A 13,715-nucleotide genomic window follows, 5' to 3' on the forward strand; every position below is an offset into this window, starting at 1 on the left:
CCAGTAACTCTCAGGAGGAGATGTGGATGGAGAGAAGAGGTGGACTCAAATTTACCTGGCCTAACTACAGGTACCTAGGGTTTCCTATTGACTGTCTCTAGGCATTCAGCTTGAATAACAAATTTTAACAATGAGTGTGTGCTTTGAAATTCAGTGGGCGTTTTATCTCTCCCAATACAGTAGTACAGTAAGTGACTGTGACTTGGATGTTTAGGAAAACAGCACAGAGAAAATGGGGGAGGGAGCAATATGTAAACACATTTTCCCAAATAAAGAAGAAGTTAAGCAATTAATTGAAGAACAAAGAAGTTAAGCAATTAATTTGCTTTGCATTAATGCTTTTGACATTAATTAGACTAAAGTTTTAGTTTTAACATTTGTTCAAAGCTTAATACCTCTCTGCCCCTTCAAATATGAGAACAGTGGGGGGGAGGGAAGAGGAAGAAAAAAAATCTCTATCTTTTTATTATTCACCGAAAGAAGTAAAAAGATAAATCCAGGTGTTCTTTGCAGCCACCCTTTATTTTTTGATCAAGTAAATCAGCTTGTTTGAAACATCCATGGAACTAAAAGAAGGAAGCAGGATTGTAGTTCCTGGATCAGAAATCATGTATTTGCATGCTTTTATGCTTTGTGTGTGTTAACGGTGAATCAAATTATGAATTCCCAGTGGAAGGCCAGCAGTTCAGCTAAAAAACATGAACCTGCTTAATCCAAGATGATATGCAAGCACAGAGAGGTGGAAATTAAACACACCACTCCAGCAATGGTGTCCTACAACATGATACTTACGAGGATAAAGGAAAACAAGGACACAACCTTGTCATTTGAAGGAGAATTCATGATTTGCCGTGATGAAACTGATTTGCTATGTCCTTTTTCCAGTCAGGAGTGGGTTTTTTGTTTTGGTTTTGTTTTTTCTTTTTTCCCCAGAAAAAAAATAACTGTGCTGTAGGCTTATTTTCCCAACAAAGTTGGAATACTCACCAGAGTGTTAATTCTTGAGTGTTCTGTTTTCTTTTAGAAATAAAAATTTCTAATAGCGGGCATAGCTACCCATGGGTTTATAAAATGCTGATAAACACAATTAAATATAGTTAATATTTTTAAATTTTGGAAAGTACCTAATGGAGTTTAGTTCCGACTGACATCTGAGCTTGTTTAATACTAGGGCACAGCATGAAAGAACAGGAAGACATCCTATATGCTACAACAGAATTCCAGTCTCTGTTTAAGGAGGTAGGTGAACACCAACACCAGTTTTAATTTGTCTGCAGCTGGATTTCAGATGTTACTGGTGTAGTTTATGTTACAGCTTTCACTCAGCCTTATCGTGGCTGGTGTTAAGTGGTGGGAAGGGGATGCGGTCTCTTTTAGCCCCTCTGGTAACTCCACTGTTGGTTGCTGGCGGTCTCTTAATTCACCATCATCTGATTCAAAGTCAGATTCTGACTGTTTGCATCGCTTTGAAATGCTTTACAAATATTTAGCAGCACAGGTTTTGCTATGGAATGTGACTAAATAGATTAGAGCATCACAACTGGAAATCAGTGGTATTAATCATTTTGTCTTACTCAGATTTTTAGTGCAAAAGATATTGAAATGCAAGTTGCAGAAATGGAGAAGGGAAAAAGAATCTGAAAAGAAAAAGAGAAAAATACCTAAGTCACAGAACAATTATGATAGCTGTTATAATGTTTTTGAAGTTCTAAGTGGCAGTAATTGTATACAGTGCACAGAGCTGCTGAATGAACTTGTTTCTTCCTAAGGTGAGTTCTGTAGTTTTCCTGAAACTTGATGGAGCTACAGTTGTGCTAAGCCCAATACGCTCGTCCATCCTGCACTGTGCAAAGAGGCATATATTCACATATTCTTCTTTTTTTTTCTTGCACATGTATTTTCCACAAAAAGTTAGTAATATGTTTTCCAGAAGCTGATGATTGCCCACCGTTAGTGTTGGTACAAGAGATGTAAAATCTGTCAGAACCCCCATTTCTTTTTTTCCTTTTCTACTGTAACTTTTTGCAAATGGGATAATTACTGCTCAGTGGTATTACAAGTCCAGTAAAGTTCTGATTTGTGTTCTGTTTCATTTACTAAGTGTTGCAATGCTGTACGTTATTCATGAAAAATAGATTAACAATGTCACTTTACACAATGCTGTATTATTATAGGCCACTGCAGCTTCAGTGATAAAATTGCTTTCTTTTAGTGAATTTTACCGGATGGCAAGTGGTATGCAGTATGACTTCTTAATACAGTAATGTAATTCTTAAAATGTTAAGTCTTAGATCAATTTTTTTTTTTTTTTTTTTTTACTCTGTGTTCCGTTGAGAATATATTTGTGCCCAATGGCTAAGCTTGTGAATCTTTTTTTGCTGGGGCATTTTAACTGTACCTATTTCCTGTTACTGTGTATTTTCAGCTACCCATTTCTATTGCTTGTGCCCATTCTTCCCTTCTTTCTCCCTCTGTTCACTTAGTCTTCTGATCTTTCTTCCTCACTTAAAGCCTAGCTTGTGAAGTACGTATGCTTCCCTGACCTTCCCACCTCATCAGATCACTTCTGCGGCTTCGTGATGTAGCTTTGGGTTCCCCAAACCAGCAGGAACTGCAGGTGCATATCTGGATAGGCTTTCCTCTGCTGGGATTTAACCTACCTCACCGTATGGCTACGCTCCATGTTCAGTTAGTTCTCGTTATTAGTAGCTCAGTATAGTCAACCAGGCCTTATAGCTTAGAACAATATAAAACTATATGCCTAATTCTTTTGTTATACCTTCCTGTTGTACTTCTAAACATTTTATAAGGTTTTGAAGCTGCAGTGTATTGTATCTCATAGAACAAAGAGTTTGACTTAATTACAGTGTAATGTTTGGTTTGGCATCTGTCACCTGAATGTCCAAAAGAAAGAGGCACCTCCATAAAAGATCATCAGTCAAGACAGAAAAAACAGGGCAGACTGTAACACTGGCTATAAATTTAGAAAAAATCTACTCAAATTGCAAACTTAGTGTAGAGGTGTGGTTAAAGAGAATATTAAATAGCCAGTTGTGATTTCACTTGATAGTTTTCATTACTAAATAAATTAACATTTGCAACTGTATTCCCATTACTTAATCTTTTTGGTCATATCTTCTATTTCTGCATTTCCAACTAGCTCATTCTCACTTTTACTTTGTGTGTGAAATTTTCTATTCCCTGATTTTTACTGCTCTTATCTACAGTATCTCATTTCTTTCAGCATCTTTTACTGAAGAGCTAGTGTTCTTTGTTAGTATTGAACATGTTTCATGGTAAGCTTTTCATTTTTCTCATTAAAATTAACTATTTTAACTAATGAGATTAAATCTTCACACACATTTCTTCCCTTCATGTTGCAGTTACATGCTTAAGTTAATTCCATAGTGCTGCCAAGTCTCTGTCATTTAAGAAAAGCTTAAGGCAAATATTACAAGTTTCTCATTCCAGCTAATTTGCTGGTTGTCTTTAATTGATGATTTATCAGTCAGAGAGAAAATAAAACTTTTGTAAAAAGGATCATTGACAGATTAAAAACCCTGAAGCATATTAGATGGATTTTATAGGGTTGTAGGACACTAAAACTGAAGTGTTGGATGTGAAACTGGCTTAAGATCTGAGGACTTTATAAAGGTCTGTCCTTGGAAGAGTTAAGGCCTGCTCTCTGGACAGGAATTTTAGAAGGTGGGTAGTTGGTTTGTGTTCTAAATACCTTATTTGAAACCCTGGAGAAAGCTTAGTATAACAGAGACCAATTCAGTGTGCGCTGTGTAAGTCTCAGCTGTTGGAAAGGGGTTATGCAGACCAAACTACAGGCAGTATATCACCTAGTAGCTCCTGGGAAGGAAATCTGAACTGTTGTTTGCAGTAACGCTTTCCTATGCCCGGCAGGTAAAGAAGGTACTTCTACATGAATGTCAGAGGAGTCCGTTCATGGGTTATTTGAAGTTGCAAAGCAGGCCAATTCTCCAAGGCTGGAAATTCATGGAATGAACAGCTAGATGTATCTTCAGCTGACTTTGAAAAGCAGTTACCATGTTTATGAGCATGTCCTGGACAAGGTCTTGGGGAAAAAAGCTGTGGACAAGAATGATGACTTAATTCAAAGTTTTTCAGTGCATGCGTTTTTCTGGTAGTAGCAGTCACCCAAGAAAATAAAGGTTAAAGAAAAGCCCAAAACTCCAGGTAGTGACAAAAGCAACTTTCCTTACATGTGCCGTAATCTATTCAGTTATGAAAATAGCTTTAAAATTGCAGATTCTTTGTTCCTTGTTATTCTGACTGACTTTTTGCTTTTCTTTTACTCTGGGTACTGAAGTCTGCATACTGGTAATATCCAGTCCTCTATTATAACACATTTTTCCAGTGTGAAAAAAGGACCCTTCCTTTTATTTCCTGTGCAGTTTCATAGAATGATAGGTGCATCTGCTTTGTTTTGAGAGGACACTTATGGCACTTTAACTTAGCCCAGTACTTTTTTTTTTGATATGCATATTCTTAAATCTTCTGGGTTTTATTCAGTGTTTTTTTTTCTCTTTATTATCATTGTGCTATACCTTTTCCTGTGTTGTCTTTCATATCACTTCCTTTGCTCCTTTTGCAGCCTCCATATGTTTTTCTCTCACTGTGCTGTATTTTCTACTTCCTCTTTGCATGCTCTGCTGTGCCTCACAGCTTTATTGCATACACTTCTGTCTTCTTCAGCTGTTTCTTTTTGTCTCTTCCAGATATGCTTTCACTCTTGAGCATTTGCAGGAGGGTCTCTGAGATTCCTTCAGAAGTTGAATGGCTCCAAGAAGAGAAAAACTTGGTCTTAAGTAATAAGCCAACTCCGTTCTTCCCGAAGTCTGAGAACAGTGGACAGTGTGCCCTGCATCCTCCTCCTTCTGCCATCAGTCACTGTTGGTCTTTGCTGGAACTGAAGTTTCCCTGTCTCCTGGTCTCTGAGCATCCTTTGGCATAGAGGAGGTAACTCACTGTACGCTGGTTGTTACTTTGTGCGTGTAACGCAGCTTCATATGCGTAAGAAGTGATGTAATTTGCTCTGACTTGGCAGAGCTCTAAAGGGGTACAGAGACTGCCTCCCTCCTGTATTATCCCACCGCTTCCTCTTCCACCGTGTTCCTAGCCTGCTCTCATACTTGGAAACTGCAACCATTGCTGCTGCCACTTCTTTGGGATTTTGGACTGTTTGTTCTGGAACGGTAGGCACGGTGAGAGTTGAGGCAAGGCGAGAGCTGCAGCAATGAGGGAGAGAGGATGCTGCGTGAGAGCAAATACTGTGTTTGGATCCTAAATAGGGGTGTTTTTGTGTTCCTGAATATAGGCTTCTGTGGCACTGCGTTTCTTACCTGGTATGTTGCAAATGCAGATGCGATAGCTGCGCTTTCTGCAATCTGTTAAAGCTACCGGTATTATAATAGCTGTAAAACCATGGTAGAATGAACTTGACATGCATGCAAAAGATTAAGCCACTTATCCAGCTAGTCCATGCGACTTATCTTCATGCCTGTTGTTACCTGTACTAGTGGAGTTTGGGAAGGGGCAGTTACCTGTGTTGTGACCATGCTAGAAATTAAGCTGTGGCCATATGCTTTCAGTTCTTATCTCAAGCAATTTCTGTTGTGTAGCTGTTTCAGCTGCTGCTGACAGCATTTTAAAGCAGTACTACTGTGAAATTGAGGAAAGTTGTGAATGGAAATGGTCAAAAAGAGGAGTGTTTCCTTTGCTCCTCCAGTCTGACAAACCTATAAGCAGCAGTGCATGGAACTATATATCAGGGCATGGAAAAAGTGTTTTATCATTTTTTGCATTCTGTTCACATTTTACATGATTTTCAGTGTATCCTCAAGCATTAGAATTTCTCGTCTGCATTTCTACCTGAAATACATACTTGCAAAGGATGTTTAATACAAGAGTAATTAAAATTATTTTTTGCTCTCCTAACATTTTGTTGGGTTCTGTGCTTTTTGTACCACTATAATGAACTGTACACCAGGCCTTGGTTTGTGTAATCACTTCCACTGTGCTCAACTTGGGCAGATGAGCAACGCCCCTTAACTTTTATGGGTAAAGAGAAACATGTGCATAAGCATGCTTCAAAACCTATTGAAATTTAGCCTACACTTAGCTATGATACACAAAAACCTCAAAACAGAATTACTGAAGGTCATGCTGACATCCCTATCAAATGAGCAAAAACTGTCAGTTATACTCTGAAAATAGCTTTTTAAAACAATGTTGTATGTATCCTGTAACGATTACGCTTGCTTTGGAAGTGGAGCAAGCTGCACATCCCTCCTCAGCCTTTCTTCAATCGAGCCCTGGACGTGAAGGTCAAGCGGGACAACTGTGTCCCCTTCATCCTTACAGGTACGCGCTGCTTTCGCCTTGTCGGCCTGTCAGCAAGTTCAGCTCCGGTCCTGAGCCGATCGTGATACGGGGAACTTCTTACACTTGCTGGAGCTGCTTTGTTTTTCATGGAAGCCCAAGGACGCCTGCAGCCCCCCGGTGCAGGCGGAGGGTTGGCGCAGGTAGGCGGGCCGGAGGACAAGCCGGCGGGAGGAACAGCGCCCGGCCCGCTCGCTTTCAGCTTCGCGGCTCTGCCGTGGTCACCCACGCTTCGCCTACTCGGGCTGACTGAAGTCGGGGCTCTGGGAACAGCCGGTGCTACCCGGCGGCGGCTGGGACGGGAGCCGGCTCCCGCAGCGAGGCGAGGGCGGCGTCGCCTCCCGAGCGAGTGCCGGCGGGGCCCCACACCGTCTCCCCGGGGCGAGACCCCGTCCCGGAGCAGCGCGGGCACGTCCCCCGCCTCCCAGCCGTGGCCCCCGGGCCGCCCAGCCCCGGCGGCTCCCGGGCCGCTGCCAACTTTGCCCTCAGCGCCGGCCCCACCCGGCAGGGGGCGGGGGAGCCGCGCCTCGGCGCCTGCGCGGGGGTCCGCATGGCTCTATCAACACGGCGGGCCGGGGCGCGCGGCGGCCGGGCGGGCTCTGAGGGGCAGCGGGGCCGGGCCGGGCCGGCCTGGGCGCCGCCGCAGTAGGGCGCGCCGGTGGCGTGGGCCCGCCCTCCGCCCGTCCTCCTCCTCCTCCCTCCTCCCCCCTCCTTCCCTCCCGCCGCCGGCAGGGGAGGCCGGGCCGGCCGGGCCCACGTGCGCGGCGCCCGGGAGCCGGCAGAGCGGGGCCACCATGTGTTTCCGCGAGCGAGCCGGCGGCCGGGGCAGCGCCTGAGCGTCCCCCGCCCGCGATGCTGCGGGGCGGCGCGGGGCTCTACGCGACGCGGCCGCCCCCCGTCCCCTCGCCGCCTCCTCCTCCATGAGCACCTCGGCGGCGGCCCCCGTCAGGCTGATGCCCGGCGGGCACCCGGAGCAGGCGGCCGCCGCGCCGCCCGCGGGGCTCCTCTGCGCCCCCGCCGCGGGCCCGGCGCCCGACCGGGGCAGCCCCGTCGCCAAGGTGCCCGGCGGCCCGCCGCCCTCCGCCGCCCCGCAACCGCCGCCGCGCCTGGCGGCCGCCCCCGTGGGGGCCCTGGTGGCGCGGGTGGCCGTCCCCGGGGGCCCGCGGCCGGTGGCGCCGAAGGGCCCGCCCGCGGCCACCCTGCAGCTGCCGGCCAACTTCCAGCTGCCCCCAGGTGAGTGGGCGGCCGGGCCGCCCCGGCTGCGGGCTGCGTCCCGTGTCGCGGCTTACCTGGCCTGCCGCGCTCCCTGCTGCCTGCGGGCGGGTCGGGAGGACGGGATGGCAGCCGGGCGTCCCCGGGAGCCCGCCGCCCTGCCCGTGCTGCGGGGACGAGCCGTAGCGAAGAACGGGCAGGGCGGCGGGGCGAACGGCAGCTGCCGCGGCGGGAGGGGGTGTTTCACGGGTGTGCCGAAAGTTTGGGGCGAGTTGCTTTTCTGCCCCTAACTTCTGGGAATTGGGGTGTTTGTCTGTCTTGCGGGGCATCGGGAACGTAAACGGGTGAAGTCACTTAGCACTTGGGATGGTTGTGGCATCCGAGGTGCTTATGGCATATCTGGAGAGGATGGATCTGGAAGTCTCTGGATTACGGCAACTTTTTACTCTGCCGGATAGCACGAGGAGCAGGAGGACTAACCAAAACCTCGGTGGCCACGTTACCTTAACGTGTGACTAGAAAAAGGCTAACTGAGGCTTTCGTGGAACTTGGATGAACGAGTAGCACGGGGAAGTGTGAACGTGGGTTTGCGACTGCAAAGTAACTCCACTTACAGTGCAAGTCATACTGCCCTGACTCCCCCTCCCAGCGAGCTGTTCTGGAGGAACTGTTTTCACTGTTACAACCAGGCCGATGTGAACCGTTACTGAAACAAAATATTACCCTGCATAAGGGGTGTAATGCTGAAATTTCAGTACGTGCTGCCCTTCGAAACGCTTTTTTCTATAAAGCTTATGTGGGAAACGAAGAGTTGAGAGAGGTACCACGCTTATGGATGCAGCAAAGAAAATATTAATGCAGGAATTGCGTAGTGGTGATGAAGATGGCGTAACACTTTGGGTAGCAGCAGAGGGTTAGCCAGGGCTCCTACCTGCACTTTCTCACAAGAGGAAGAAGGTGCTGTTGGTTCTAAACTTCCCGCTCTTCGCTGTCAGGCTGTATTTAAAAAGCATTTAAAAAAGAAAGTGACTTTGATTCCATTGGTCTTGGTCTTGCTATATTGAGACCCCAAGATAGGTAATCACTTTATTGCTGTTGTTGCTGTAATTATTTCCTGCCGGGACAGTCCCTTCATTGGAGCATCTGTTGCAATTACTTCAGGTAGGATGTTGCCTAAAAGGATGACTGGTTTAACATTAATTCCTGTGCAGCTGGTACATATTTGCATTTTTTTCCTTCTTTCTTTCTTTCTTTCTTTCCTCTTTTTTCCCCCCCATGTCTTTATCAAAGATATGCACATCTCAAGGAAATATATAATGCTAATGTAATTTAAAAAATACTGTCTTTAATCAGTTAAGTTTCACTGTAGATTTCCCAGCACTCACATGATGCTATAATGTCTGGGTAGTCAGCAGTCAAGGATGAGTCTAAAACCTTGCCAACTTTCCTCTGAAATGAACGATGATGGAAATTTATTAATTTTTTTATAGTGCCCCCCCCCGCCCCCCCCGATCTTCAGGTTTTCTATCTAATATTACGGCTTTCTGGATTGTATTGGCATTCAGTTAAACATCTTCCTGTGAAGGTGAATGCTCATGCGAGTTGGCTGTAGTTTGGGAACTACAAGTTAGCAAAACTTTTGGTTTTCCTAGTAGCTTGGGTTTGATTACATCAAGGTGTACTGCTGAATGTCATCCGACTTGTATGGTGCCAGTAAGCAGGTGTAACAAAAGTAGCGTTACGCTTTGGTTGCATCAGCTTGTTTTCCTTGCTCCTGGGACAAGAAACAAAGTGAGCAGACTTTGTATTGGAAGTTCAGAGATGCTGGTACCGTGCAGCATTGTAAATTAAAAGTAACTGTATGGAGTTTAATGCTCCAGAAGGAGCATAGAAGTTGTCAGATTTCAAATGGATCAATCTTTCAGGGAAAGTTGTCTAAATAATTGTCCTAAGGACGATTTTAAAATGTATTCTTGTTTGAGTAAGTGTTACTATTCTACCTCCGTCTTCTATGTGGATTCAATTTTTAATGAATAATAACATCATTCAGAAACGTAAATGCAAGATGAATAGCATTAAAGCTACAAGTGTTAGCATCCTTAAAAAAGAAAGTGGAATAAACCACCAAATCCTTAGGCTTGAAAAGTTTGTATTCAAACAAATTGCAAAATCTAGCCATGCAGGATAAAATACAGAAGGGAGAACGCACTTGGCTTTAAAATCACAGCATTCAACCTGTGGCACCTGCTAAGGAAAATGCATACAGAAAGTATCCCCCCTCTCAGTTTCAAAGGGAGACATTTGAACTGGCGTGTTCTGAGGAAGGCTGGACAGCACTGCCCTTACTGGTCATCCTGAAGTACTCGTGAACTGCTTGTGGCCTGGAGCAGGCATTGCCTCTGTGCTTCCGCAGGGCTGCAGTCTGGGGAAGGAAGGGCACCGGGGGAGCTGCGTTTGCCCCCGTGGCTTGGAGGGCAGCGGAGGTTCATGGAAGTCACAAATTTAGGCCGTTCTTTCTCTTCCATCTCTACCTCCCCCTCCCTCTTGCCCAGAATAAAGCCAGGAGGTGGGAAAGGCAGATGACCAGGTATGACTCCTCACCCCTCTGAGCCATGGATTGTCCCTCTGCCAAGTGCCACTTTACCTGGTTACCCAGGAAAGATTACTGAGCTTCGCAAGCTCTCCAGATCTTGCGGGACCCAGACTTGCTCATGAGTAACAAGGGTTTTTCATCACCTTCCTATGTTTTCCTCTACAAATGGCCGGTTTTCAGCTGAGTAGCCAGCTGTTAGACCAGTGCTGGTACTCAAGGGCTTCCTCCTTCATCTTCACAGTATCTCCTGTACTAGCAGTCAGGAGGTGTAAGTCCCCCCCGGCTTACGGCTGGCCACCACTAGGGGTTGTAGCATGCAGTAGGACTCCAACTGGGGACTGTGTCCTTTATACACCTTCAGCTGGACAGATTCTGCCTTGAAGGTTTGGTTGTGGCATTTTGACGTTACATACCATCAGCTCTTAGACTGAATGGTTGGGTTATGTCTTCCTAAATGGAGGGAACTTGTACGATCTACCAAAGGGACCCTTCCTCAATTGCCCTCTTTGTTGACAAGAACACGTTAAGCAGCATTTCGGAAGGCTTTGCATGTAGCAGGCGGTGGGACTGGCAGAGAGCAGACCAGCATGGCGAGTGCAGTACTGCCGCAGTCGTGAGCTCTGCTGGTCGCATGGTCTGTGCTGATGCTCACAAAACTGCAAATGTCTGGTGTCATGGACCATCTGCTTAACAAGAAATTGTGTCCTTGGTTAACTTGTGCTTAATGTTGGGGGGGGGAAATGGTTGGGCTGTGCTATTAACAGGAGGAAATAGTTAAAGGCTTGGGAAGGGAAAGGAGTGACAAGGTTCCATGGGTCATGACGAATGTCTATAGCTCACCTTAGTGTCTTTGGGCCCTTCACCACTTTGGAGAAAGGGAGGGTAGGAAACGAGCATAAAAATAACAAGGAGAATGTTGTTCCTTGGTTTCCTTTCTTCTTTACTTTTCTTGAACTTAGCTTTTTGTCACTTCTGTGTCTGTTCTTGTGGCTTTCATTCTGTCCCTGGCCCTGGAATGCTCGTTACAGGCAGGCATTGAAAGGACAATTAGCAGATGTATCTGCTGCTCTTGTGGAGGGACGAAAAAATACAGAACTCGACCGGATGCTAGGGATCCTCTGTTGTTACCTTAGGATCTGCTTACAGCAGGAAGCTCTTCAAAAAGCTCGCCTGATGCCACGCTGCTGGTTACAGGGCTGTGACAGCAGCTGCTGGCACTCTTCACTGTAGCATCAGCTGCCTCTGGTGTGTGTGTTTCTGTTTTGTGCTTTTGTTATTGCTGACACCGATGGGCCTGAACAAGGATGGTGTCAGCAGAGAAGTTGCGCTGTCTGCCTTAATTTGCACTAGTAAGCTGGTGCAAGGCATGGCCGCCGTATAAAGTTTCCTTTGCACCTGACTTGGAGGGGAATGGCAGCAGGTACAGGTTCTTGGTTTCTGTTTGCAGCTCAGTTGTCTTTGCTTGGATGTTTTGGCTTTTCCCTGGCAGGTTTTCCACTGCCTGCGGCTTATCTAGGCTGATAGTGGGTAGCTGTTCAGAAAGCACAACCACTGTTCGTGGCAGGTGGCCAGGGCTGCGTGGCAAGGGGCAGGCAGTCGGTGTGCGGGCACCTGTGGGTGGGAGGGAGAGAGCTGATGTGGGTACCCCAAAACTGCCATGGCGTGGTACGGAGCCTGTTCTCGTCGGGTTTCTCCTAACTGGATATAGAAACTAAGGTAACCCAAAGAGGTAAGGGCTGGTAAACATCTAAATGCTGTCGTCTTCTGCTTTTGAAGTTAGCCTAATACCTCTCAAGTACAGTACTCTGAATCTCCCTCTTCATGTTCTAGTTGTTATTTCCTCGTAAAACTGCATGAGGAATTTGGTATTTTCATATTTGCATCTGGTCCTTCACTTTGGAATAGGAGGAAGCGCTGATTTAAAATACTTCTTAGTTTATATTATGTTTGGGTAGGAGGAGGCTATCTAAAGATTTCTTGTTTCAACAAGACAAAAAACCTAGAAACTCCTTCAAAGTCTTCAATTTCTGGATGTTGATAATCTCATGAAGTCTGAGCATAATACTTGTGCTGTAGGATGACCAGTAGGTGTTAAATAATACATGGGTGCAACCTTTTATATCCCAATAGTCTTCTCTGTTTAGCAGGTTTATCAGGATGGATTCTTTGCAAACTTCTCTCTTCACATTAGGCGACACCAGGCAACTTTTTTTGTCTGAGGAGGGGTCAGCAAGGCTTTGGCTGGCTTGAGGAACTAAATCAAACTTAAAAAATAGTGAGTAAATGTCTGCCACTGTAACCGGTAGAAATTTCAGCTGCTCTGGTAGGACTTGATTTTGCTTTCAGGCCTGAATGTGTCTAGCAAAACAATGCCTTCATATCATTAAATGCACAGCCCTGTGGGAATTAAGATTTAAATCTTGGCAGAAGATATAAAGCTAACTTCTAGATTTATGGTTTTCACAAAAAAAACAGATGCATTCTGAATACTGAAGCAGTGAAATAATGATGCTCTGTAAAATTAACGTTAAATGCTGTTCAGATTTTACAATCAATTGGAGTGTATTGCAAAGAATTACAGCTACAGATTGGTGAATAGTGAACTTTTTTTAATCCTTAGAAGAGAGAGAATGTGAGCCTGACTTCTGTTGCTTTTGCAGTATTTAAAGGACCCTTCAGCTTGTAGCAGTAAAAATAGCATCATCCACACACAAGTGACAGCTGGAAGAAATACTAATTATATTTCAGTATTCTTTTCCTAAAGATGTTGATAAAGTAGGTAAGCTTATGAGTTGTTATTTTGAGTAGTCTGCAATACCAGATTTTTTTAAGTTATCTTAGAGAACCAAGTATTTGTCATGCCATGTGGTAGAAATCTGTGCTGTGCTTAGTGGGTAGGATTGCACGTTACAGTTGTATACGTGAGTTTTGCTGTAAGTTGGAAAGCTTCTGATAACTATCAGAGATGAATCATTAGTACTGCCTTAACCACTTGTACAAAAACCCAAAAGCAAATACTTTTTTGGGAGTTCTTTTTGCATGAAGCTACTTCTCTGAAAACTATGATGATTTCAGAAGAAAAGTATATAATTTGCAAAGTGGAAAGGTCACAATAGATGTTTCTAAGTGGCTTGCTATTCAAATTGTCAGGATTAAGGTCTGTTCTGCCATTTGGGTCACATTTAGAAAAGTCCACTAACGGAACTTTTCCACCAGTGCCTTGAGGAAATAAGTCTCTGATCACAACAGGAGCAGGACAAAAATGGCAGCAGATGGAAGATCCTTGTTGCTAATAAGCAAATCTGGGGTCTGTTAAGGCTGGAGAACTCGTGAAGCTCAGTGATCTTACTGGGGTGATTTGGTGAACTAAGAACAGTCAGATGTTATGATGGCACTTGGTTTTCATAGCTCGTATTTGCAGACCTCTTCTAGAGCACACTTCCAGTTTGGTGGAGGCAGAGGATGGCTTTGTTAGTATTGGCTGCTCCTAGAAGTTACC

General features: G+C 45.2%; 1 protein-coding gene across 4 annotated transcripts in view; it reads left to right on the forward strand.

Annotated features, from left to right (window-relative positions):
- The first annotated feature begins 7,118 nt into the window (after positions 1-7,118).
- The window catches only part of TAF4B (TATA-box binding protein associated factor 4b), a 76,772-nt gene continuing 70,175 nt past the window's right edge, over positions 7,119-13,715 (forward strand). For 3 of the 4 annotated variants that reach the window (XR_012774440.1, XM_075494535.1, XM_075494537.1), the window contains exon 1: positions 7,119-7,644. Coding sequence is in view for 3 of the 4 variants with exons in the window: in XM_075494535.1 (XP_075350650.1) it covers positions 7,332-7,644 (313 nt within the window). In the remaining variant the exon portion in view is untranslated. The remainder of the gene's footprint in view (positions 7,645-13,715) is intronic. The other variant, XM_075494536.1, reaches the window with a different exon arrangement.

Source organism: Mycteria americana, chromosome 2, assembly GCF_035582795.1.
Source record: "Mycteria americana isolate JAX WOST 10 ecotype Jacksonville Zoo and Gardens chromosome 2, USCA_MyAme_1.0, whole genome shotgun sequence".
In the NCBI taxonomy this organism is placed as follows: Eukaryota; Metazoa; Chordata; class Aves; order Ciconiiformes; family Ciconiidae; genus Mycteria; species Mycteria americana.